The sequence below is a fragment of the Coregonus clupeaformis genome, chromosome 29, assembly GCF_020615455.1.
Source record: "Coregonus clupeaformis isolate EN_2021a chromosome 29, ASM2061545v1, whole genome shotgun sequence".
NCBI lineage: Eukaryota > Metazoa > Chordata > Actinopteri > Salmoniformes > Salmonidae > Coregonus > Coregonus clupeaformis.
Genome location: NC_059220.1, coordinates 12,374,596 through 12,398,015, shown reverse-complemented (window position 1 = coordinate 12,398,015; position 23,420 = coordinate 12,374,596). Strand labels below are relative to the sequence as shown.

General features: G+C 43.1%; 1 protein-coding gene across 1 annotated transcript in view; it reads right to left on the bottom strand.

Moving 5' to 3' along the window:
- Nucleotides 1–23,218, bottom strand: part of LOC121544262 (nesprin-3) — a 26,685-nt gene extending 3,467 nt beyond the window's left edge. Inside the window, exons 1-9 of the mRNA XM_045209051.1 lie at nt 22,948–23,218; nt 21,112–21,275; nt 20,421–20,593; nt 18,095–18,233; nt 15,944–16,114; nt 14,177–14,332; nt 13,291–13,710; nt 10,100–10,236; nt 1,332–1,506 (exon numbers count right to left, since the gene is read on the bottom strand). Coding sequence (XP_045064986.1) covers nt 1,332–1,506; nt 10,100–10,236; nt 13,291–13,710; nt 14,177–14,332; nt 15,944–16,114; nt 18,095–18,233; nt 20,421–20,593; nt 21,112–21,261 — 1,521 coding nt within the window. The 5' untranslated portion in view covers nt 21,262–21,275; nt 22,948–23,218. The remainder of the gene's footprint in view (nt 1–1,331; nt 1,507–10,099; nt 10,237–13,290; nt 13,711–14,176; nt 14,333–15,943; nt 16,115–18,094; nt 18,234–20,420; nt 20,594–21,111; nt 21,276–22,947) is intronic.
- Between the last annotated feature and the right edge of the window lie 202 nt (nt 23,219–23,420).

Genomic DNA, 23,420 nt, shown 5'->3' with positions numbered 1-23,420 from the left:
TGGCCTGTGCTGTCATTACTCCCATGTCTGGAGGGGAGTTTATATAGGGAGGAAGTCATTTTCTTCTGTCCACAGTGGAGGAGAGATTCAATTTTCTGATAGAGAAGGCTAGAATGCATCCCAAACAGCACCCTGGTCAAAAATAGTGCACCAAATAGAGAATATTGTGCCATTTGGGACGATTCTAGACAATCTATGTCCAGTTCCAGTACGAATCTAGGATAATTAGATTTCCCTAGCAGGCCAATTAAGGTACCATGAATAATGTAGATTCTGGGTAAGAGCGCTACTGGAAGAGCGGCAGGTAGCTTAGTGGGGTAAGAGCGTTGTGCAGTAACCGAAGGTAGCTGGTTCAATCCCCAGAGCCGACTACGTGAAAAATCTGTCGATGTGCCCTTAAGCAAGGCACTTAACCCTAATTGCTCGTGTAAGTCGCTCTGGATAAGAGCGTCTGCTAAATGACTAAAATGTAGATCATCTGCTTTTCTCTTTTCGTTATTAAAGAGGAGGTCTCCAGGCCTTAAGGGCCACAGTTACTTGTGGTCCTCTGTAGCTCAGCTGGTAGAGCACGGCGCTTGTAACGCCAAGGTAGTGGGTTCGATCCCCGGGACCCCCCATACACAAAAATGTATGCACGCACGACTGTAAGTCGCTTTGGATAAAAGCGTCTGCTAAATGGCATATTATTATTATTATTACTAAGTTTGGATTTTCAGACATTAAGGTTCCCCCTTATGAACACAATCCTGGTTTAGCTGTTTGATTGATGGGAGTGACTCTTGCTGTAAATATGCGTTGTACTTTTTCTATATGCATTTTACTTTACTGTATTAAAGGGTTTAGCTGTTTGATTGATGGGAGTGACTCTTACTGTATTACATGGTTTAGCTGTTTGATTGATGGGAGTGACTCTTACTGTATTAAATGGTTTAGCTGTTTGATTGATGGGAGTGACTCTTACTGTATTAAATGGTTTAGCGGTTTGTCTACGTCCCTTCTAAAGATGGAATCCGCATTAGGGGAAACAGCGCCACTCTCCGCCCCAGCACCTCTGTTGTTTTTGTTTTGTGAACGAATTGAAGGTGAGGTGCGTCGAGCAGTGTGTAAAAAAATAATTGCAGTACATATTCTACTGTTCTATCGTGCATGCAATAATGTCTGAGGGGGAAAAAACTGTGTTCGTTTTTTGCAATAACTTCTTTGTTGTTGTAATATCTCAAACGGACGAGGCATTTTCACCATTAAGGATTCAATTTTTAAGCACACGATCAAAACACATTTAATAGTTTATTAAATCAGTAGCAGTCTGCAGTGCAGTGCAGTGTTCCTACCTCGATGTTCTGCACCAGCATGGCGATGTGTGAGAACTCAGACACTTCAGCAGAGGACTCCAACACTTGAGAGACCAGCTGGCTCCACTGAGAGAATCCATGCAGAGGGTCCTGCAGCACTTGTCTCAGCCCCAACTCTGACTCCACACACAGCTTCATAGCACGACACTTCACACTGCACGGGGACAAAGCAAATGAGTTTACGACAGATTAGATATGGTGCTTTTCATGCAAAGACCAAGTTTACTGTAGAGATTTTTTAAGATGGTGTGAAAGACAATATTTACACTGAGTCAGAGAAAAAATTTCAGCTTGTACATTGCTTTTTTTTTTTTTTTACTGTATGTTTTAACTTTACATGAATTAAAGGCATATGGACTAGGGTTGGGTGGTATCCAGATTTTCATACCTTCATACTGTTCCTGTATCATACCGGGGTATACGGTATTACCTGCAGTGCACACAAAGGGCACTATTTCTTAAAATAAAATATATATAGATATATACATACTATTTTGTTTTTACACAGATCTTGATCCAGGAGGGGGTTGATTTTCTCTGCTGTAACCAAGAAGCTTGATCTTGCAAGCTAGCCACTTAGCTACTAGCAAGTTAGCAAAACAGATTCATAGCTGGAGCCCTGAGCTGGAGATAATTATGTAATATGTGGCAAATAAATTAACTGAGCATTAGGGTATTAGAGTGTGCAAATCTGTCATCAAGGCAAAGGGTGGCTATTTGAAGAATCTCAAATATAAAATCTATTTAGATTTGTTTAACACTTTTTTTTGTTACTACATTATTCAATTTGTGTTATTTCATAGTTTTGCTGTCTTCACTATTATGCTACAATGTAGAAAATAGTAAAAATAAAGAAAAACCCTTGAATGAGTAGGTGTTCTAAAACTTTTGACCGGTAGTGTATATAGTTAAAATTGGCGTGTATTAGAGCCGTGGGGGAGGAAATCGAAACACTCTGGACACCGTTGGGAGAGGCGTCGGAATAATAACTATTGAAATGGCGACCGGCGGCCCCGATTCTCCCTGTAAAGGGGGACTAGAGGAAGAAACGTTTAATAAAGCCATAGAGGCGCTGAAAGAGGCGCACGAGCATTCTACCAATTTGGCTCGAATGTGGGAAGAATTGAGCAAACTGGATAAAATTGGTCAGCATTTCCCTGCTGATGGAAAATTCCAATCTAATAAAGAATTCAGAGATGCAATTGTGAACTTGGCACAATGACATAAAAGAATAATCAAAAGCTCATTACACCAGCGTTTTGATGTCAGCATTCTATCAAAAAAGAAAAACCGATAAAACCAAAATTAGTAGATGTAGTAGCTGCAAAAAGACTGGGTACGTGAGTACTTTGATAGAATGTGTACGTCTAATTTGATGGCAGGTTTGAAACCTGTTATCCAAATGGCTATTGCAAGGGTAGTGGACCAACATTTTCATTGGGATGAAATAGAGCAGGAGGCTTTGAGAGTTGAATCTAATTGCGATCACTTCGCAGCCGTGCGTGTGGTTAATACAGCCACAATGAAAGTCACTAACAGTGGTGAAAGACAAAAGAAACAGAGAGGAAAGGGCAGTGAATTCGTCCCAAGGCGCAAAGCATCAGAGCCCTGTTTTAGGTGTGGGGCTGTTGGTCAATGGAAGAGTGAGTGTAGCGAGGCAAGGGAGCTCAAAATAGGGTAAATTTACGACAGGGAAAAGTATTACATTCAGCAGGGTAACAGGGGCAGAATCGAAAGCGATACGACTACTACCCATGTCTCTGATCATAGGACCAGTAACAATACCCGGATAATGTTACATGGCGAGGGGTGTGGAACCAATTTTGGGGTTGGAAGAATCTATACGAAATGCCAGGGAAATGGATTCTAAAAGGTTAAAATTACCAGGCCAAACACTCCTTGCAAGTTCAGAAAACCTTGGGGGTTTTTAATCACGTGAGACACTTTATTCTGTCTTTCACAGTGTAGGTTGGGAAAGGTATGTGAACCCCAATGCTAATGACTTCTCCAAAAGCAAATTGGAGTCAGGAGTCAGCTAACCTGAAGTCCAATCAATGAGATGAGATTGGAGATGTTGGTTAGAGCTGCCCTGCCCTATAATGAACACTCATAAACGGATGGACAGAGACTGGCATGGAGACTAGCATCCCATTGGCATAGAACAGAATGGATGGACAGAGACTGGCATGGAGACTAGCATCCAATTGGCATAGAACAGAACGGATGGACGGTTCTTGCCCCAATCTCATTCTCATCAACGGTGGTGTGAAATTATTAAACATGTATCGTCTCTCTTCCCTGTTCAAGTCAATATGTTTCCTAGGTGTTGTAGAACATGAGAGTGATCAATTCCAGATGAGGTATTGTTGGAAATTGACTAATTGACTTGAGCATGTTTTAGTATGTTTATAACTATATAAGTGGACTAGCAGTAGTGACTAATGTGTTATGGGTTAGATGGAATGATTTATGTGCAAATGTATTTGTGGCCGGAGGCAAGGTACATATAAGGGGCCTTTGTTTGAGACAGAATGTTTGCATAAGGGTGTTAGTTGCAGATTCTAGCAGGACTGATATCAGTGTATTCTATGGAGTCCCAAAAACCAAGGCGTTAACGTCACAGGGAATTGGGAGAGCGGAATGGAATGTGACTGGGGCGGAGATCTGTGTGGCTCATAAATTAAGGAAGTGGGTAATAGAGTCTCTGAGGAACGATACCACTCCTCTATGTATAGTGATACAGGTAGGAGAGGGAGGACAGCTAACTGTGCACAATATAGAGACTACTATGACGTTAAATTGAACGTCACACCTACCCAGATCATGGTGAGAGCAGCAGAGATAGTGTTGTCATTTCAGACACCATTGTCAACTTTCAGTGAGGGGTTCGTCAAAGAAGGTACAACGCTTGAAAGAATAGCCACAGATCCCTGTATACAGGAGGCCACCTCACCGGAAGGGAGGTTTGCTGTAATAATAGCATCACATCTCCTGCAGGGTGTGATTAAGAAACATGTGACTCAGAGTTTGGATACTCTTCCAACGGCACTAATGTCTCCCTCATTCCATACCGCCAGCAGGAAAGTGTCAGAAGGTGGCTGCGTATCAACCGTTTGGACCCAAAGTTTACACTGTAACGAGGGTGTTCACAAAGGGGTGGGGTGAACAGGTCATGGCTCGGGTGGTTGATGTCCTTCATGATCTTTTTGGCCTTCCTGTGACATCGGGTGCTGTAGGTATCCTGGAGGGCAGGCAGTGTGCCCCCGGTGATACGTTGGGCAGACCGCACCCCCCTCTGGGGAGCCCTGCAATTGCGGGCGGTGCAGTTGCCATACCAGGTGGTGATACAGCCTGACAGGATGCTCTCAATTGTGCATCTGTAAAAGTTTCTGAGGTAGGGAGTATCTGAAAGGTTCAGTCCTAGATCTATCAGTGAACCACAAAGGCAATAGAAGATCAGGAGCAGGAGACAGAGTCAATGCAATAGCTATTCTTATGGCAGTCGCTGTAGGGACATTAACAGAAGGAGCAGTAGTAGTGGTGAAGCATACTTTAGTAACAGCATGGAACTGGACTACTGCGCAAATGAGGGGTATTTTGAAGTATGCATCATGGGCAGTGTTAGTGGTAGCAGGGGTTACCTTGGTAGCATTGCAGGGATATCACCTTCTGAGGGCATTGATGTTGAAACGTATATACAGTGCTGATTTAGGATGAGGTAAAGTTGATTAAGGTCACTGCACATGTATATACAGTGAGGGAAAAAAGTATTTGATCCCCTGCTGATATGGTACGTTTGCCCACTGACAAAGAAATGATCAGTCTATAATTTTAATGGTAGGTTTATTTGAACAGTGAGAGACAGAATAACAACAAAAAAATCCAGAAAAACGCATGTCAAAAATGTTATAAATGTATTTGCATTTTAATGAGGGAAATAAGTATTTGACCCCTCTGCAAAACATGACTTAGTACTTGGTGGCAAAACCCTTGTTGGCAATCACAGAGGTCAGACGTTTTTGTAGTTGGCCACCAGGTTTGCACACATCTCAGGAGGGATTTTGTCCCACTCCCCTCTTTGCAGATCTTCTCCAAGTCATTAAGGTTTCGAGGCTGACGTTTGGCAACTCAAACCTCCAGCTCCCCTCCACAGATTTTCTATGGGATTAAGGTCTGGAGACTGGCTAGGCCACTCCAGGACCTTAATGCTTCTTCTTGAGCCACTCCTTTGTTGCCTTGGCCGTGTATTTTGGGTCATTGTCATGCTGGAATACCCATCCACGACCCATTTTCAATGCCCTGGCTGAGGGAAGGAGGTTCTCACCCAAGATTTGACGGTACATGGCCCCGTCCATCGTCCCTTTGATACGGTGAAGTTGTCCTGTCCCCTTGGCAGAAAAACACCCCCAAAGCATAATGTTTCCACCTCCATGTTTGATGGTGGGGATGGTGTTCTTGGGGTCATAGGCAGCATTCCTCCTCCTCCAAACACGGTGAGTTGAGTTGATGCCAAAGAGCTCGATTTTGGTCTCATCTGACCACAACACTTTCACCCAGTTCTCCTCTGAATCATTCAGATGTTCATTGGCAACTTCAGACGGGCCTGTTAATGTGCTTTCTTGAGCAGGGGGACCTTGTGGGTGCTGCAGGATTTCAGTCCTTCACGGTATAGTGTGTTACCAATTGTTTTCTTGGTGACTATGGTCCCAGCTGCCTTGAGATCATTGACAAGATCCTCCCGTGTAGTTCTGGGCTGATTCCTCACCGTTCTCATGATCATTGCAACTCCACGAGGTGAGATCTTGCATGGAGCCCCAGGCCGAGGGAGATTGACAGGTCTTTTGTGTTTCTTCCATCTGCGAAAAATCGCACCAACTGTTGTCACCTTCTCACCAAGCTGCTTGGCGATGGTCTTGTAGCCCATTCCAGCCTTGTGTAGGTCTACAATCTTGTCCCTGACATCCTTGGAGAGCTCTTTGGTCTTGGCCAAGGTGGAGAGTTTGGAATCTGATTGATTGATTGTTCTGTGGACAGGTGTCTTTTATACAGGTAACAAACTGAGATTAGGAGCACTCCCTTTAAGAGTGTGCTCTAATCTCAGCTCGTTACCTGTATAAAAGACACCTGGGAGCCAAAAATCTTTCTGATTGAGAGGGGGTCAAATACTTATTTCCCTCATTAAAATGCAAATCAATTTATAACATTTTTGACATGCGTTTTTCTGGATTTTGTTGTTGTTATTCTGTCTCTCATTGTTCAAATAAACCTACCATTAAAATTATAGACTGATCATTTCTTTGTCAGTGGGCAAACCTACAAAATCAGCAGGGGATCAAATACTTTTTCCCCCTCACTGTATCGGGTGGCCATGGAGGAAGGAGGAGATAGGGAGAGAAGTGAAAATTATATGGCGTTAAAACACTTGTTCTAACCTGTGGCTTAACGGGGGAGGAAGACAGTATTTTTTTAGGGCCTTCATTTTTGTGGAACCCAGCTGAAAAGTATGCCGAAGGCATAGGCAGGCGAAGAGAGAGTGGGAATCGTCATGTTATCAAACTTCGGTTTTTCTTTGCATATGTAATTATGCATAGTTTAACGCATTATTAATACTTATTATGTTTTGTGTTTCTTTTGCTTTTCAAGTCTTGTGCTATCACTCTCTCAGGAACCTGGAGGAGGAAATGGAGGAAGTCAAAAGCTCCAGCTGAAATGGAGGAAGTCAAAAGCTCCAGCTGAAATGGAGGAAGTCAAAAGCTCCAGCTGAAATGGAGGAAGTCAAAAGCTCCAGCTGAAATGGAGGAAGTCAAAAGCTCCAGCTGAAATGGAGGAAGTCAAAAGCTCCAGTTGAAATGTCATTATCAGTTGTCCGACGAGAGATGGAAATAAGAGTGTGCATAGTATGATTATAGATCAGAGGCCATAAGTATCGGAGATGTAAATAGACAAATCAACTGTGAATGTTAATCATGTTTTATTTTTTGTTCATGTTTTATTTTTTGTTCATTTATAAGTAATTTCAAAGTTTATGTGATGTTGAACAGTATGGAATTACTTTTGAAAAAGGAGGGACTGTTGGGTTGTAGTTTGAAATACTTGCTACACCAAAAGTTAATGGTTACATGTATGAGGAATGTATACGGTGGGGTCAATGGAGGTTGGATAAGAAGTATGGGTCTGTAAAGTCACTAAGTAAGGGAAAAGGAAATCACTTGGTTGCGGTCACTGATAAGGTTGGATAGCTGTGGATTAATGAGGAATGTGGGCCGAGATCAGGTCAAGTTAGATGAAGGGAGAAGGAACAGTTTTATTACACACGTCACTTAAGTTCCTGCCTAGCAACAGATAGGTATTGGCTGTCTAGATGTGCAAGGAGTTGACTCCGCCCAGTAGAGGGTATAAATACAGTGAGGGAAAAAAGTATTTGATCCCCTGCTGATTTTGTACGTTTGCCCACTGACAAAGAAATGATCAGTCTGTAATTTTAATGGTAGGTTTATTTGAACAGTGAGAGACAGAATAACAACAACACAATCCAGAATAACGCATGTCAAAAATGTTATAAATTGATTTGCATTTTAATGAGGGAAATAAGTATTTGACCCCCTCTCAATCAGAAAGATTTCTGGCTCCCAGGTGTCTTTTATACAGGTAACGAGCTGAGATTAGGAGCACACTCTTAAAGGGAGTGCTCCTAATCTCAGTTTGTTAACTGTATAAAAGACACCTGTCCACAGAAGCAATCAATCAATCAGATTCCAAACTCTCCACCATGGCCAAGGCCAAAGAGCTCTCCAAGGATGTCAGGGACAAGATTGTAGACCTACACAAGGCTGGAATGGGCTACAAGACCATCGCCAAGCAGCTTGGAGAGAAGATGACAACAGTTGGTGCGATTATTCGCAAATGGAAGAAACACAAAAGAACTGTCAATCTCCCTCGGCCTGGGGATCCATGCAAGATCTCACCTCGTGGAGTTGCAATGATCATGAGAACGGTGAGGAATCAGCCCAGAACTACACGGGAGGATCTTGTCAATAATCTCAAGGCAGCTGGGACCATAGTCACCAAGAAAACAATTGGTAACACACTACGCCGTGAAGGACTGAAATCCTGCAGCGCCCGCAAGGTCCCCCTGCTCAAGAAAGCACATATACAGGCCGTCTGAAGTTTGCCAATGAACATCTGAATGATTCAGAAGAGAACTGGGTGAAAGTGTTGTGGTCAGATGAGACCAAAATTGAGCTCTTTGGCATCAACTCAACTCGACGTGTTTGAAGGAGGAGGAATGCTGCCTATGACCCCAAGAACACCATCCCCACCGTCAAACATGGAGGTGGGAACATTATGCTTTGGGGGTGTTTTTCTGCTAAAGGGACAGGACAACTTCACCGCATCAAAGGGACGATGGACGGGGCCATGTACCGTCAAATCTTGGGTGAGAACCTCCTTCCCTTAGCCAGGGCATTGAAAATGGGTCGTGGATGGGTATTCCAGCATGACAATGACCCAAAACACACGGCCAAGGCAACAAAGGAGTGGCTCAAGAAGAAGCACATTAAAGGTCCTGGAGTGGCCTAGCCAATCTCCAGACCTTAATCCCATAGAAAATCTGTGGAGGGAGCTGAAGGTTCGAGTTGCCAAACGTCAGCCTCGAAACCTTAATGACTTGGAGAAGATCTGCAAAGAGGAGTGGGACAGAATTCCTCCTGAGATGTGTGCAAACCTGGTGGCCAACTACAAGAAACGTCTGACCTCTGTGATTGCCAACAAGGGTTTTGCCACCAAGTACTAAGTCATGGTTTGCAGAGGGGTCAAATACTTATTTCCCTCATTAAAATGCAAATCAATTTATAACATTTTTGACATGCGTTTTTCTGGATTTTGTTGTTGTTATTCTGTGTCTCACTGTTCAAATAAACCTACCGTAAAAATTATAGACTGATCATTTCTTTGTCAGTGGGCAAACGTACAAAATCAGCAGGGGATCAAATACTTTCTTCCCTCACTGTATATGTACTCGTGTAAACATGTCTTTGTCTTATGCAGCTGTTTGACCCAGTAGGTGAATAAACTTGGTCTGAGCTTTGACTAGTTGTCCGTTAGTTTTTTACTCTGTTTATTTAGAACCTAACAACGGTATACCGCCCAATCCTAATACATACTAGGGTATGTCCTTTATCAGACCATGCCTGTCTACAGAGGTGTTAGGATTCCTAACTGTCACATGAGTTACGACAAGTTAGAAAAGGCATGGAACCTTATATCCTATGGAAGAAAAAGCACATCAATAGGCCTATATAGACAGTTGGCTTATGCAAAATCTGCTGAACCATCCCTCTGAAGGTGAATCTCAATAGTCTGAAAACGCATCTTCCTCTCCTTGTCCCTTCTCCTTCACTGAATAGTAATCACTGAACAAGAGAGATTGAGCGCAAATATGGCAGATGCCACCTCTCTAACATTCAATAATATGAAGTATCTTAGAGTATGGATAATGATGCATTCTGAGTTCACTACTTTTTACCAAGTACTGAGAACATGTTGGCTTACTATTTAAAAACAAGATGGAGAACAAGCTATAGGATGACTAGCGCTAGCTAATGCTACCTCGCAAAAAATATGCATTTATTTTTACAAATCGATACTTGGAATCAAAGTATCGATTTTTTCCCCCATTACTAGTCAAAAGTAGTGCGCTAAATAGGGAATAGGGTTCCATTTGGGACACATACTCCATGTCAACTCACCTCTGCTGTTCCTTCACCACAGCCAGGACGTCGTCAGAGAGATGCCGGGAATCTTGGGAAAAGCGGAAGAGTTCTTTAAGCTGGGCCTTGAGGTGCTCCACCTGGGATTCCTCTGCCAACAAAGTATTCCGGACGTTCTGAGTGGGGGAATACCAACAGGGAGAAATAAGGAAAAGTAAAAAAAGACATTAAAAAACACATCACAGTGCATATGACCCTTTGAGCCCTGGCCAAAAGTAGTTCATTATAAAGAAAATAGGGATCCATTTGGGACGTATCCAGAGACAAGCCTAGACCATCTGGCAGCTCATTTTCTACACCCAAACAATCACACACCATCATTAACAACCAAATTGGCATAAACACCAACTTGAATATGATTTTTATTTTTATTTTTTTATTTAAAGTGACAGTGCACATTAAATCAACGTTTTAGTAAAAGTGCCGGTTTTAGCCAGCCGGCTAATTTTCAACCGCAGTCCCTGTGAAGGTTATTAACAACTATTACAATTTTACATTTTACATTTTAGTCATTTAGCAGATGCTCTTATCCAGAGCGACTTACAGTTAGTGAGTGCATACATGTTTTTTTTTTTTTTTTCTTTCATATTGGCCCCCTGTAGGAAACGAACCCACAACCCTGGCGTTGCAAGCGCCATGCTCTACCAACTGAGCTACATGGGGCCCAATATCTACAATAACAATAAAGACAAACAATGAGCAGTGAGCACCTGCAGAGCAACATAGGACAAGCAACACGTAACATGCCGACAGACAGAGCAACATAGGACTAGCAACACGTAGCTCGCAGACAGAGAAACACAGGACTAGCAACACGTAGCACGCAGACAGAGAAACATAGGACTAGCAACACGTAGCACGCAGACAGAGAAACATAGGACAAGCAACACGTAACACACACACAGAAACAGAGGACAAGCAACACATAGCATGCAGACAGAGAAACACAGGACTAGCAACACGTAGCACGCAGACAGAGAAACATAGGACTAGCAACACGTAGCACGCAGACAGAGCAACATAGGACTAGCAACACGTAGCACGCAGACAGAGCAACATAGGACTAGCAACACGTAGCACGCAGACAGAGAAATAGCAACAAAACAAAATACATAAAAGCAACAAAGTGTTTACACACCTCACAAGCTACAGACAACAGATAACATGGAAAGCAGAAATACACAGCTAGGGATTATGTTCACAACTCTGATTGGCCTTTAGCCATGTCTTTATGTTTTTTGTGAAGGTGCGATATGTGGTGCAGTTGTGTGTGTCTGATGGCAGTGTGTTCCAGAAATGGGAAGCTCTCACAGAGAAAGCAGATTGCCAAAAGGTGCTTTTCCTTAAGGGAACTATACAGTCACCTCTCATGTCAGACCTTGTGGATCTGCTGCCATGGGTTTGGGTTTTGTCCGTTTGACAAAAGTACTAAGTGGAGGGGGAGCCAGGCCATTTAGGATCTTGAATACAAGACATGCGTCGGTGTATAGCACAAGATTTTCCCAACTCAGGAGTTCATGCTTTCTGAGGATGTAACAGTGGTGATGGCTATTGGGCTTTCTATCAAGCACTTTGAGAGCCTGTTTGTAGACAGACTGAATGGGTTTTAATGTTGTACAGCAAGCTTGGGCCCAACTAGTCAAGCAGTATGTTAAGTGGGGGAGTATCATAGCATTGAAGTACAGTTTTGCTACCTCTGTAGTCAAACAATTTCGTATGAATTGGAAATTAGCTAGGTTGAATTTGGTTATTTGAGTTACCTTTTTCACCTGCTTTTTAAAAGAGTGGTTGGAATCAAGTATGATGCCAAGGTACTTAAAAAGGGATACCACCTAGAGCTTCTCCCCTGACACAGACATCTGGCTCAGTAGCATCATTTGCCCTCTTTGTGAACAACATGCAGACTGTTCTTCTCCCCTGACACAGACATCTGGCTCAGTAGCATCATTTGCCCTCTTTGTGAACAACATGCAGACAGTTTTTTTCACATTGAGATGCAAACATTTGTAACATGGACTGTTATAGTAGTGAGTTATTGTGCAGCTTGTTGTTTGCTCTTTGCATGCACATATATCACTGTATCATCTGCATACATTTTAACTTCAGACCCAGTACAGACAGAAGGCAGATCATTAATGTACAGGCTGAACAGGATTGTTCAGCCTGTACATTGACCCCTGGGGCACGCCCACTTAATTTCCTCCTTTGCCAGAATTAACCAATTACAGCCTCGGAGGCCTCTTGGTGCCTGCTGCTTTCATTCTACTGAGGTGAATTGTCAAGAATGCTTTTGTTTGTTGAGGATTAAATGAGTGCTTGCCTCATCTGCCAGCTTTGGTTTCTCAGCCTGATCTAAATAGTCTAAAGTGTCTTCCTAGCGTCGCTTCCTAGCCTCGCTTCCTAGCCGCCATCTTCATTAATCTGAACAGACGCAGGTGGACGTTTATTGTCATGAGTCGTGTGTTGGAGGCAGAACTGAGCAATTTCCCCTTAGATAGGCCAGCTGCAAAGTAAAAATGGTCTAGATTGTAAAAAATTCATGAAAACTAAAATGTGCTTTTTGGTCTTAATTTAAGGTTAGGGTTAGGCTTTAGGGTTAGCAGTGTGTTTAAGGTTAGGTTTAAAATCTGATTTCATGACTTTGTGGCTGTGCCAGCTAGTGACCACTCCGCAGAGCTGCCTCCATAACAAGATTCATGATGAAAAACGGTAACCTGCTGAACAGACAGGACAGGTGAAAGCAATGTACTGAAAGCCTATGGAGGCATTTCATCTGTCCCATTTATTCACATCAGTGAGGATGAAGTACAATAGATAAGAAAAGGAAGCCACATTAGACTATTAATACACATCCATAGACTGTGGGAACCTGCCCTACCACACCTGCACGTTTTGACTGTGAGGTTACAATACCAGCCCACAATCATTATCTTCTCTCTCATCTGCACCACACTTCTCCCAGGCGTTCAGCCAGAGGGCCATTCCTGCCAGGCAATAGTTAGAGCAACCACCCATGCAGTGTCAGACCCTTGTTGTAGCTAGTAACTAAAGATGTAAACCATAGGGTTGAGGAGTGAAAGTGACATAGAGAACTGTCAGAGAGAGAGAGGATATAGGAAGAGAGAGAGAGAGGATATAGGAATAGAGAGAGAGAGAGACACCAAACCCACTGTGTATTTCCTCCACTGCCCAACCATCTGTTCCTCGGTCCTGTCTCCCTCCCTGGCTGTCTCCAGGTCTCTGGTCCTGTCTCCATCCCTGGCTGTCTCCAGGTCTCTGGTCCTGTCTCCATCCCTGGCTGTCTCCAGGTCTCTGGTCAGTCTGTGGAGCAGGGCCCGGAGCTGCACGATGTCCTCCCCCAGGCGCTGGCAGCGGCTCTGGTACTGGCTCTGAGAGTCCATGCTGCTCTTCAGGCCCTCTCCGGCCTCACACAGGCTCTGTCTCAGCCTCTGCCAGTCCAGACGCAACTCCTCTGCTTCCTCCACCACCACCTCCGCTCCCCTGGGGGACGTGTTGGCCCGCACCGCCTCCGCCATTCCCTCGATGTGCTGCAGCGTCCTCTCCTCACTGGCCACGCTGTCATCCAGTGTCTGACAAAGGAGAGAGGGTTATCCTGATTACATTTACATTTTAGTCATTTAGCAGACACTCTTATCCAGAGCGACTTACAGTTAGTTAGTGCATACATTATTATTTTTTATTTGTTTTCATACTGGCCCCCCGTGGGAATCGAACCCACAACCCTGGCGTTGCAAACGCCATGCTTTACCAACTGAGCTACATCCCTGATTCTCTACTCTTCTCCCAAAGGAGATTACAGGTTGTTCACAGCATGGTATGTGTCCCTCCCAGCAGAATCAAATCAAGTCAAATCAAACTTGATTTAAAATACATTTAAAATTGCAACACACTTCATAGTAAAACAATGAAATGATGGAGATAAAAAAAAAAAACTGAAGGCAATAAAAGCGATGAATAAAAGAACAGTGATGTGACCAGAGTGAACTCTCACCTGTCCCTCCCAGAAGTCATGTGACTAGGGTGTACTTCTCTCACCTGTAGGGCTCGGAGTTTGTTCTCGGCTGTGTCCTCAGTCTCAGTGAGGGTGTTGAGCTCCTTAGTCTTGGACACCAGCCAGGACTGGAACTTCAGCACGTCGCTCTGGTACATCTGGTGCTCTTCAGCCATCTCCTGCAGCACCGACAGCCTTTCCTGTTGATATAGCCATTGATTGTTGTTTTTCGAATCCCAGATTTCCCCCTATATATTTTTTTTTACCCCTTTTTCGTGGTATCCAATTGGTAGTTACAGTCTTGTCCCTTCGCTGCAACTCCCGTACGGACACGGGAGAGGCGAATGTCGAGAGCCGTGCGTCCTCCGAAACACAACCCAACCGAGCTGCACTGCTTCTTGACACAATGCCCGCTTAACCCAGAAGCCAGCCGCACCAATGTGTCGGAGGAAACACTGTACACCTGGCGACCGTATCAGCGTGCACTGCACCCAGCCCACCACAGGAGTCGCTAGTGCGCGATAGGACAAGAACATCCCTGCCGTCCAAACCCTCCCCTAACCTGGACGATGCTGGGCCAATTGTGCGCCGCCCAATGGGTCTCCCGGTTGCGGCCGGCTGTGAAAGAGCCTGGACCTTAACCAGGATCTCTAGTGGCACAGCTAGCACTGCGATGCAGTGCCTTAGACTGTGGTCCTCTGTAGCTCAGCTGGTAGAGCACGGCGCTTGTAACGCCAAGGTAGTGGGTTCAATCCCCGGGACCACCCATACACAAAAATGTATGCACGCATGACTGTAAGTCGCTTTGGATAAAAGCGTCTGCTAAATGGCATATTATTATTATTATTAGACCACTGCGCCACTCGGGAGTCCCCAGATTGCCCCTTTAAAGCCAAGTAAATAATAAGAAAAAAAAACAGACGCCCTATGATTTAGTATTTACTATTTTATGAGGATCCCCATTTGCTACTGCTGAAGCAGCACTTACTCTTCCTGGGGTCCACGATGCTCTATGATAATAACAGAACCACAGACAGGGCTATTCAAATGAAAGAAACTCATATACATTTGGAGCAGATAAATGCAAATTGCTTTGAATAAAGAAACCTCATTGGTGTACTGGTGAATAATAGAATAGCATCTTATTCAGAATAGCATCTTATTCAGTTAGATTAGAACTAGCTGGTTCCAGCTTCTTTCAAACTGTAGAGGAAAAAAATGTGCCCCTCTATTAAGCACCAACTTCCATATGAAAGAGAACATCAATCATTACAATGACATTCCCCCTTGGAGCAAACACACGGCTCTGCCATGAGCTAAAGCATGTTCAAACGGGCCAGCAGCGCTGAAAGAGCCTTTGAAAAGAGAGAAAGATAGAGGAGAGGACTATTGTTGGGCTCTGTCCTGTCAGATGTTTCAAAGAGCTACATGAAACGCAAATAGAAACAGGAACGGCATTGTCTTGATTGTGTGACTACTACAGAAGAGAATAAAGGAACTATACAACAAAAGAAAGCTTAGCAAAAATGGAAGAGTATTTACCAACAACATTCAGAGAGACAGACTTAATTCTGAGAACGTAGAAGTTACTGTACTCTGCAGCTGTCTATCATGGTTTCAATCATTACATTATGTTTGCTATATAGCCTACACTGACAGTAATTGTGGTGTACACATTCTATACCATAGCTCTATACAGGAATGCTAGCCTGGGTTTTGTGCAGAGAAATCGAGGGGATAGCTGGAGAGATTTTGAACGAGAGTCATCAGAAAGCCTCCGTTGTACTGCACACAGACACACACACACACACCTCAGCCCTGTCCCGTATGCTGTTATAGGCCTGCTGGAGTTGCTCCTGTGCATTCTGGTCCACACTGGGGTCCTGGATGCGGTTGTGCAGCGCTGCAGCCTCGTCCACCAGCCTCTCCAGCAGCAGTGCCTGGCTCTGGACGTCACTCAGCAGGACACGCTGGTTGTCCACCTGGAACACACAGACACACACACACACACACACACACAGAGACACACGTTAGATTACATTACATTAGGGTCGCTTTTGAATTACGGTGGCATTTGCATCCCTTGCCTTTGCATCCCTGAAAAACACTTTAAAATGGCATACATGTTTTAGTTTATATTGAACTGTTTATCAATAATAAAACATAATGCAAGTCCTTTATACTGCAAAACCTTATGTTTATGCGTTATTTAAAGGGATTGGGGGCTTGTCCCAGTAGTGATGTATAGAGTTGTAGTGACATGTTTTGGGGATTTAGAGACACACTACATGACCAAAAGTATGTAGACACCTGCTCGTCAAATATCTAATTCCAAAATCATGGGCATTAATATGGAGTTGGTCCCCCCTTTGCAGCTACATAAGCCTCCACTCTTCTGGGAAGGCTTTCCACTAAATGTTGGAACATTGCTGCGGGGACTTGCTTCCATTCATCCACAAGAGCATTAGTGAGGTCGGGCACTGATGTTGGGCGATTAGGCCTGGCTCGCAGTTGGCGTACCAATTCATCCCAAAGGTGTTTATTGGGGTTGAGGTCAGGGCTCTGTGCAGGCCAGTCAAGTTTTCCACACAGATCTCCACAAACCATTTCTGTACGGACCTTGCTTTGTGCGCGGGGACATTGTGATGCTGAAACAGGAAAGGGCCTTCCCCAAACTGTTGCCACAAAGTTGGAAGCACAGAATCGTCTAGAATGTCATTGTATGCTGTAGCGTTAAGATTTCCCTTCACTGGAACTAAGGGGCCTAGCCCGGACAACTGAGCTCTTCAGTAAGGCCATTCTACTGCTAAGGTTTGTCTATGGAGATTGTATGGCTGTGTGATCGATTTTATACACCTGTCAGCAACGGGTGTGGCTGAAATAGCCGACTCCACTAATTTGAAGGGGAGTCCACATACTTTTGTATATATAGTGTATCTATTAATTTGAGTGCTAGAAAGTAAACAAAAGTATTTAATCTATTGTATAGATCAGGTATAGATCAATACAAACAAAGAAGGCTATTAAAATACCTTCTTTTATTTTACTAGTATAACGTTTGTCCCTCAGTTTTATGTCATTGGTGTTATCACCTTGAAAATCACTCATTACAAAGATATACAAGGACCTTGATCATTCCCTCCAGTGGCAAACTGTTATCGGGGGAGGGGTCTATATTAAAGAAAATTATTTGCTAATCACACCCTTTTAGTATGTCCTAAATTTGAGGATTCCATTGATCATTTGGTGTGTCTAAATCCAAAGTGTCAGTTGGTGTTAGTCAATTTAAATGAAGGGAAATAACATTGTGAGCAAAATGATTTATCATATCACTTTAGTAAATTATTTTTAAAGAAATGATGACCTTAGATTTGAGCATTTCTTGCCTCCATTTCAGAAAATCCTCATTTACCAACAACAAAATATTTACTACTCTAACTGGTGGCACAATGTTATCTTAAATGATACAAATTATTTAAAAGAAATGTAGCTACCATATTAGTTCAGTTAGAATGAGAAGATGTACCCAAATACATTTAAATAAATACAAATGTAGAAAAATGAAGTTAATTCTTTCCAAAATGCCATGCCCAAATGCCACCGTAATTCAAGTACGACCCATTGGATACTTTCCACCTGGAACTTGGTGCATCAGCAAGCTAGCTCTTCTATAGGCAGCATTCATTGGTTCAATTGATGTGGCTAGGTGTGGCTAGGGTTTTCAACTACGAACTCAAAGATGGCTTCCTACAAGAAGTAGGAATTCAACAGTCTATGAACACAGTTCAGGCTAGGCTACTGAAACGGTACCAGTAGTATTACTTTATATTCAGTTTGTGTGTCCATTTAAAACCACACCCTATCCTCGTCACTCACGCTTTCACTCTTGAGTTTTACAGACCTTTCTTCCCCTGGCTAAACGTCACTATTGTTGATACCAAGCACAAGGTGTGTTTGCTCACCTGCCACAATTTCTCCTTCACACCCAGCTGCAGCTCAACCTCCGGCTCCAGACTGCGACGCACGTGGACCAGCCATATTTCAAACTCCTCATACGCCTTCAGGTACTCACTCCAGTGCAGCCACACCCACTCTATACGGCTGGGGAAAGAGGAGATGGAATGGTAGCTAACACTTTATAATCATTAACTATCATGAACAAGCATTTATAAATGATTTATAAACTATTTATATACTATTTTCAGTAAGTATTTCATTATGAAATATTTAAGCATTTATGAAGGCATATTCAAGACAAACAATAGACCTCAGAAGACTCTGATATGTGTAGCTATATGGCTTTAAAAAGAAAAACAAGACCTTCTGCTGTGACTTTGTAATTAACAAACTATTTGAAAAAATTGTATACTATTGGAAAAAATTGTGTTTGACCAGATACATTTACATTTACATTTTAGTCATTTAGCAGACGCTCTTATCCAGAGCGACTTACAGTTAATCTTTTCCAGTAAACAAATTGACAACAAACTTTCAGCATGCTTATAGAGAAGGACATTCAACAAGCACAGCACTTACACAAATGACTGATGATTGGCTGAGAAAAATCGATGATAAAAATATTGTAGGGGCTGCTTTGTTAGACTTCAGTGCAGCTTTTGACATTATTGATCATAGTCTGCTGCTGGAAAAACGTATGTGATATAGCTTTACTCCACCTGCTATATTGTGGATACAGAGTTACCTGTCTAACAGAACACAGAGGGTGTTCTTTAATGGAAGCCTCTCCAACATAATCCAGGTAGAATCAGGAATTCCCCAGGGCAGCTCTCTAGGCCCATTACTTTATTCAATCTTTACTAATGACATGCCACTGGCTTTGAGTAAAGCCAGAGTGTCTATGTATGCAGATGACTCAACACTATACATGTCAGCTACTACAGGGACTGAAATGACAGCAACACTTAACAAAGAGCTGCAGTTAGTTTTTAGAGTGGGTGGCAAGGAATAAGTTAGTCCTAAATATTTATAAAACTAAAAGCATTGTATTTGGGACAAATCATTCACTAAACCCTAAACCTCAACTAAATCTTGTAATAAATAATGTGGAAATTGAGCAAGGCGAGGTGACTAAACTGCTTGGAGTAACCCTGGATTGTAAACTGTCATGGCCATAACATATTGATACAAAAGTAGCTAAGATGGGGAGAAGTATGTCCATAATAAAAGCGCTGCTCTACCTTCTTAACAGCACTATCAACAAGGTAGGTCCTACAGGCCCTAGTTTTGTCACAACTGGACTACTGTTCAGTCGTGTGGTCAGGTGCCACAAAAAAATGTATTTTTGCAATTGCAATTGGCTCAGAACAGGGCAGCACGGCTGGCCCTTGGATGTACACAGAGAGCTAATATTAATAATATGCATGCGATTTCTCCTGGCTCAAAGTGGAGGAGAGATTGACTTCATCACTACTTGTGTTTATGAGAGGTGTTGACATGTTGGGTGCACCGAGCTGTCTGTTTGAGCTACTGGCGCACAGCTCGGTCACCCATGTATACCCCACAAGACATGCCACCAGAGGTCTCTTCACAGTCCCCAAGTCCAGAACAGACTATGGGAGGCGCACAGTACTACATAAAGCCATGACGACATGGAACTCTATTCCACATCAAGTAACTGATGCAAGTAGTAAAATTAGATTTTAAAAAACGGATTAAAAATACACCTTATGGAACAGCGGGGACTGTGAAGCAACACAAACATAGGCGCAGACACATGCATACTAACACACGATAACATACACACTATACACACACGTACACATGGATTTTTGTACTGTAGATATATGGTAGTGGTGGAGTAGGGGCCTGAGGGCACACAGTGTGTTGTGAAATCTGTGAATGTATTGTAATGTTTTTAAAATGTATGAACTGCCTTAATTTTGCTGGACCCCAGGAAGAGTAGCTGCTGCCTTGGCAGCAGCTAATGGGGATCCATAATAAATACTAATACAAAAATAATAATAAATAAATAATATATATATATATATATATATATATATATATATATATATATATATATATATAAACGACTGGAAGGAATGTATTTACTCATACCTACATTATCCATGTGTTGGTAATATATCCTGTTGTTTACAGACAATAAAACAGACAACTCTCTCTCTGAAAGAGAGTGGAGGCTTAATACTAATGGCGTTTTTTTTTAAAGAAACATTATAGTAATTGACATGCCAATTTCAGCTCTCATAGAGGTCATGGGAGGTCATAGGGGTCATGGAGGGGTCATGGAGGAGTCAGGAGCTAGCCTACCTGTGGCAGTGGATGATGAAAGTGCAGGTTTCCTCCCATAATGCTTTGAGGTCTTTGAGTCTGGCGTGGGTGATGTTCCTGGCCTCCTGGTCTCCGTTCTGCAGTAAGACCTCTGCGGCCACAAGCATTTTGTCCATCTTCACACGACCCTCGTGCTCCGACTGGTGGATTTTCTGACCACCAATAACACACAGGAGAGGCTTGATGAGATCATGAATTTTGGGCTGACAGATAATAATGTGATCAAGCATACAGAAGCTTCCCTCGAGGGAAACGAACCTGAGAGAATGGTGGAAGCAACTGAACAAAAAAGGAAAGTTGGAATTGGACTAATGTAGAGGCTGGCTCTGGTTTCACATACCAGGGTTCTACTGTATTACAGGGGTTAAAGGTGAGAGGTCGGTTGAGGACTGCCATAACCACAACCATACTGGAAAGGACAATGTGAAAAAATGTATCCGAGCCTGCACACTATGGTTCAGGCTGGCTCAATGGTGTGAAACAGGTCTTTGACCCTAAGTCAGTGGTTAGGATTGGGTCTCACTCTGTCTCTCTGAGCCTGTGTCAGTAGTAGTTAGTGTCTGTAGTAGTTAGTGTCGGCAGTAGTTAGTGTCGGCAGTAGTTAGTAGTGTCAGTAGTTAGTAGTGTCAGTAGTTAGTAGTGTCAGTAGTTAGTTAGGGTTGAATCTCACCTCTGTCTCTCTGAGTCTGGCCTCCAGGGCGGCCCGGGGGCCCTGGGTGTTGTCGTTGACCCGGAGCCTCTCCTGGACGGCCTGCATCCAAGACAGAGCTGCCTCCAGTCTCTCCATAAACAGGATCTCCTGCTGCTCCTGATGGGTCATCTGGACACACCAGCCTGTGGAGAAGACGAGAGATACATTTAAAAACAGGCAATCTGGGATTCGAAAAACAACAACAGCCACCCCACCACTTGTTTTGGTAAACAGCTGCAGGAATGTAACCACTCAAATTCTGCCTCTGGTGGAGCACAGATAAGACAGGTATTTAAGGAAGTGTGTGTGTGCAGAGTCCATTAGTAAATAGAAAGCTTTTGTCAGGAGATCGACTGGAGACAGACTACCACCAACAACACAGAAGTATAGAAGTGATACTACTGCATGTTGTTTTTCCACTTGTGTTGCAACCAACTCACTCACAGCTGTAAATTCTGGATGTAGATACTTGAGTAAAACTACACAACAACACTCGGTCTAGGCCTACTTCTTGACTCCTCGGTATCTTCAGAGCAATAGTTTACTAGGGAGGATATCTCACACAGCCTACATATCACAACTCGTCTGATCAAAGAAGACACCACAAAATAAATCCTTGAATGGGTGTAATCAACATACTTCAGTCAGTGCTAAACTGTTGAATCCGGCTATGAAGTATGAAGAAAGAAAAACTCACTAAATGTAAGTCGCTCTGGATAAGAGCGTCTGCTAAATGACTAAAATGAAGGAATGAGGGTGGTGCGTTAAAGCATACCTATGAACAATTAGCATACTAGTGGAGTGTGAACTTAACATCTACCTACCCCACCCAACAATGAAGTTGTAGTGTAATGAGGTATTATCACTGTATTTGACATGATGGTTTGGCACAATGTCTCGCTGTATGTAGACCTTATGTCTGTGTGATTGAAAAAGACAGTACTTTCAATGTTTATACTACTCTCCCAAGGGTAGAATATAATAGAATAGAATGCATTGTAGGCCTAGTCATCAAAATAAAATGTTAGGAAGGAAAGAAAGAAAGAAGGGCGGTTTGAAGGGCTCCGCAGGGAAGACAAAAAAATAGGCCAGAATGAGCAATTTTCCTGAGTGACTCATTTTGCCCCACCACAAAACTCCCCATAATATGCCCCAAGTAAGTCCCTCTGTGTACAGGGAATATTTTAATATGCTCTATGAATGCAGAATAACATGAACAAAACCATACAATAGTAATTGATGCGATATTTTAATGGATGAACTAAACTTACCGACGTTTCAAAGCCAATAATAATCAAGTCTAATAGACAAACTTAAAAGTGTATTTTGAGAGTTTACAAGTAGGCTACGCCCCTCTCCTCCTCGCGCCATCTACTGTTTGACAGCTCGCGCTTCGTAAACGTAAATAAACTCGCGACACGATTGATACATTTCACACACACTTCATCACCGCTACATTGTATCGATCTCAGACGGCGTTATAAGTCTGTGTTGACTGAGACGATCTGCATTCGAAGTCCAAATAACTTTTATGGAAATAGTAGCATAACGACTGAAACATAAATCTATTTCGGACATTCGTAAACCTTTATAGCTATAACCCAAAGAGGTTTCAAATGTAAACGTTTGATATTGGGATATAACCTACAGAGGGATATACATAATATTGTTAGGCCTACTGTTGTCGGACAACGTCATATTGTAACGATGGAGTCCATAACTTTGTTATGCTCTTTTCTGTACAAATATCCGTAACACAAACTGCCCTATCGATAACCGAAATAATAGTCTATATGAAATGAAGAACCGACTTACCGATACCTGTGCATCTGGTGAAAGTAGCAACTAGAGTGCCTGAACACAAATGAGCTGATATGTCCTGTAAACTTGTAGCATAACGCAGGCAGAGGCCTCTCTACTATAGCTGCATAGGCTGGCCGCCAGATTTAGCCAGAGGAGAGCAGCAAAGCCGCAATTGATAATCGTGGGGCGTGAGCGTCCTACGTCACCAATTCAAACTGAAAGGCTTGCCCTGGAGAGTAGGCATACTGGGCGCGTCCCTTTTCCCAGGCGTTGCTGACGCCTGCCATATTTTACAACGCCTGGATACGTATTTTAAGTATCAGCTAACAATATATGTTATAGCGATCTGTCAGTCGATGACACAGTCGATGACGTGGCACGCAACCATTGGATGATGCATGCAACGTCTGAGCAGTGGAATGCGAACGCGACCAGTGTGTGTGTGTGTGTGGTGTGTGTGGGCTCCTGTAAATCGTGCATTGTCT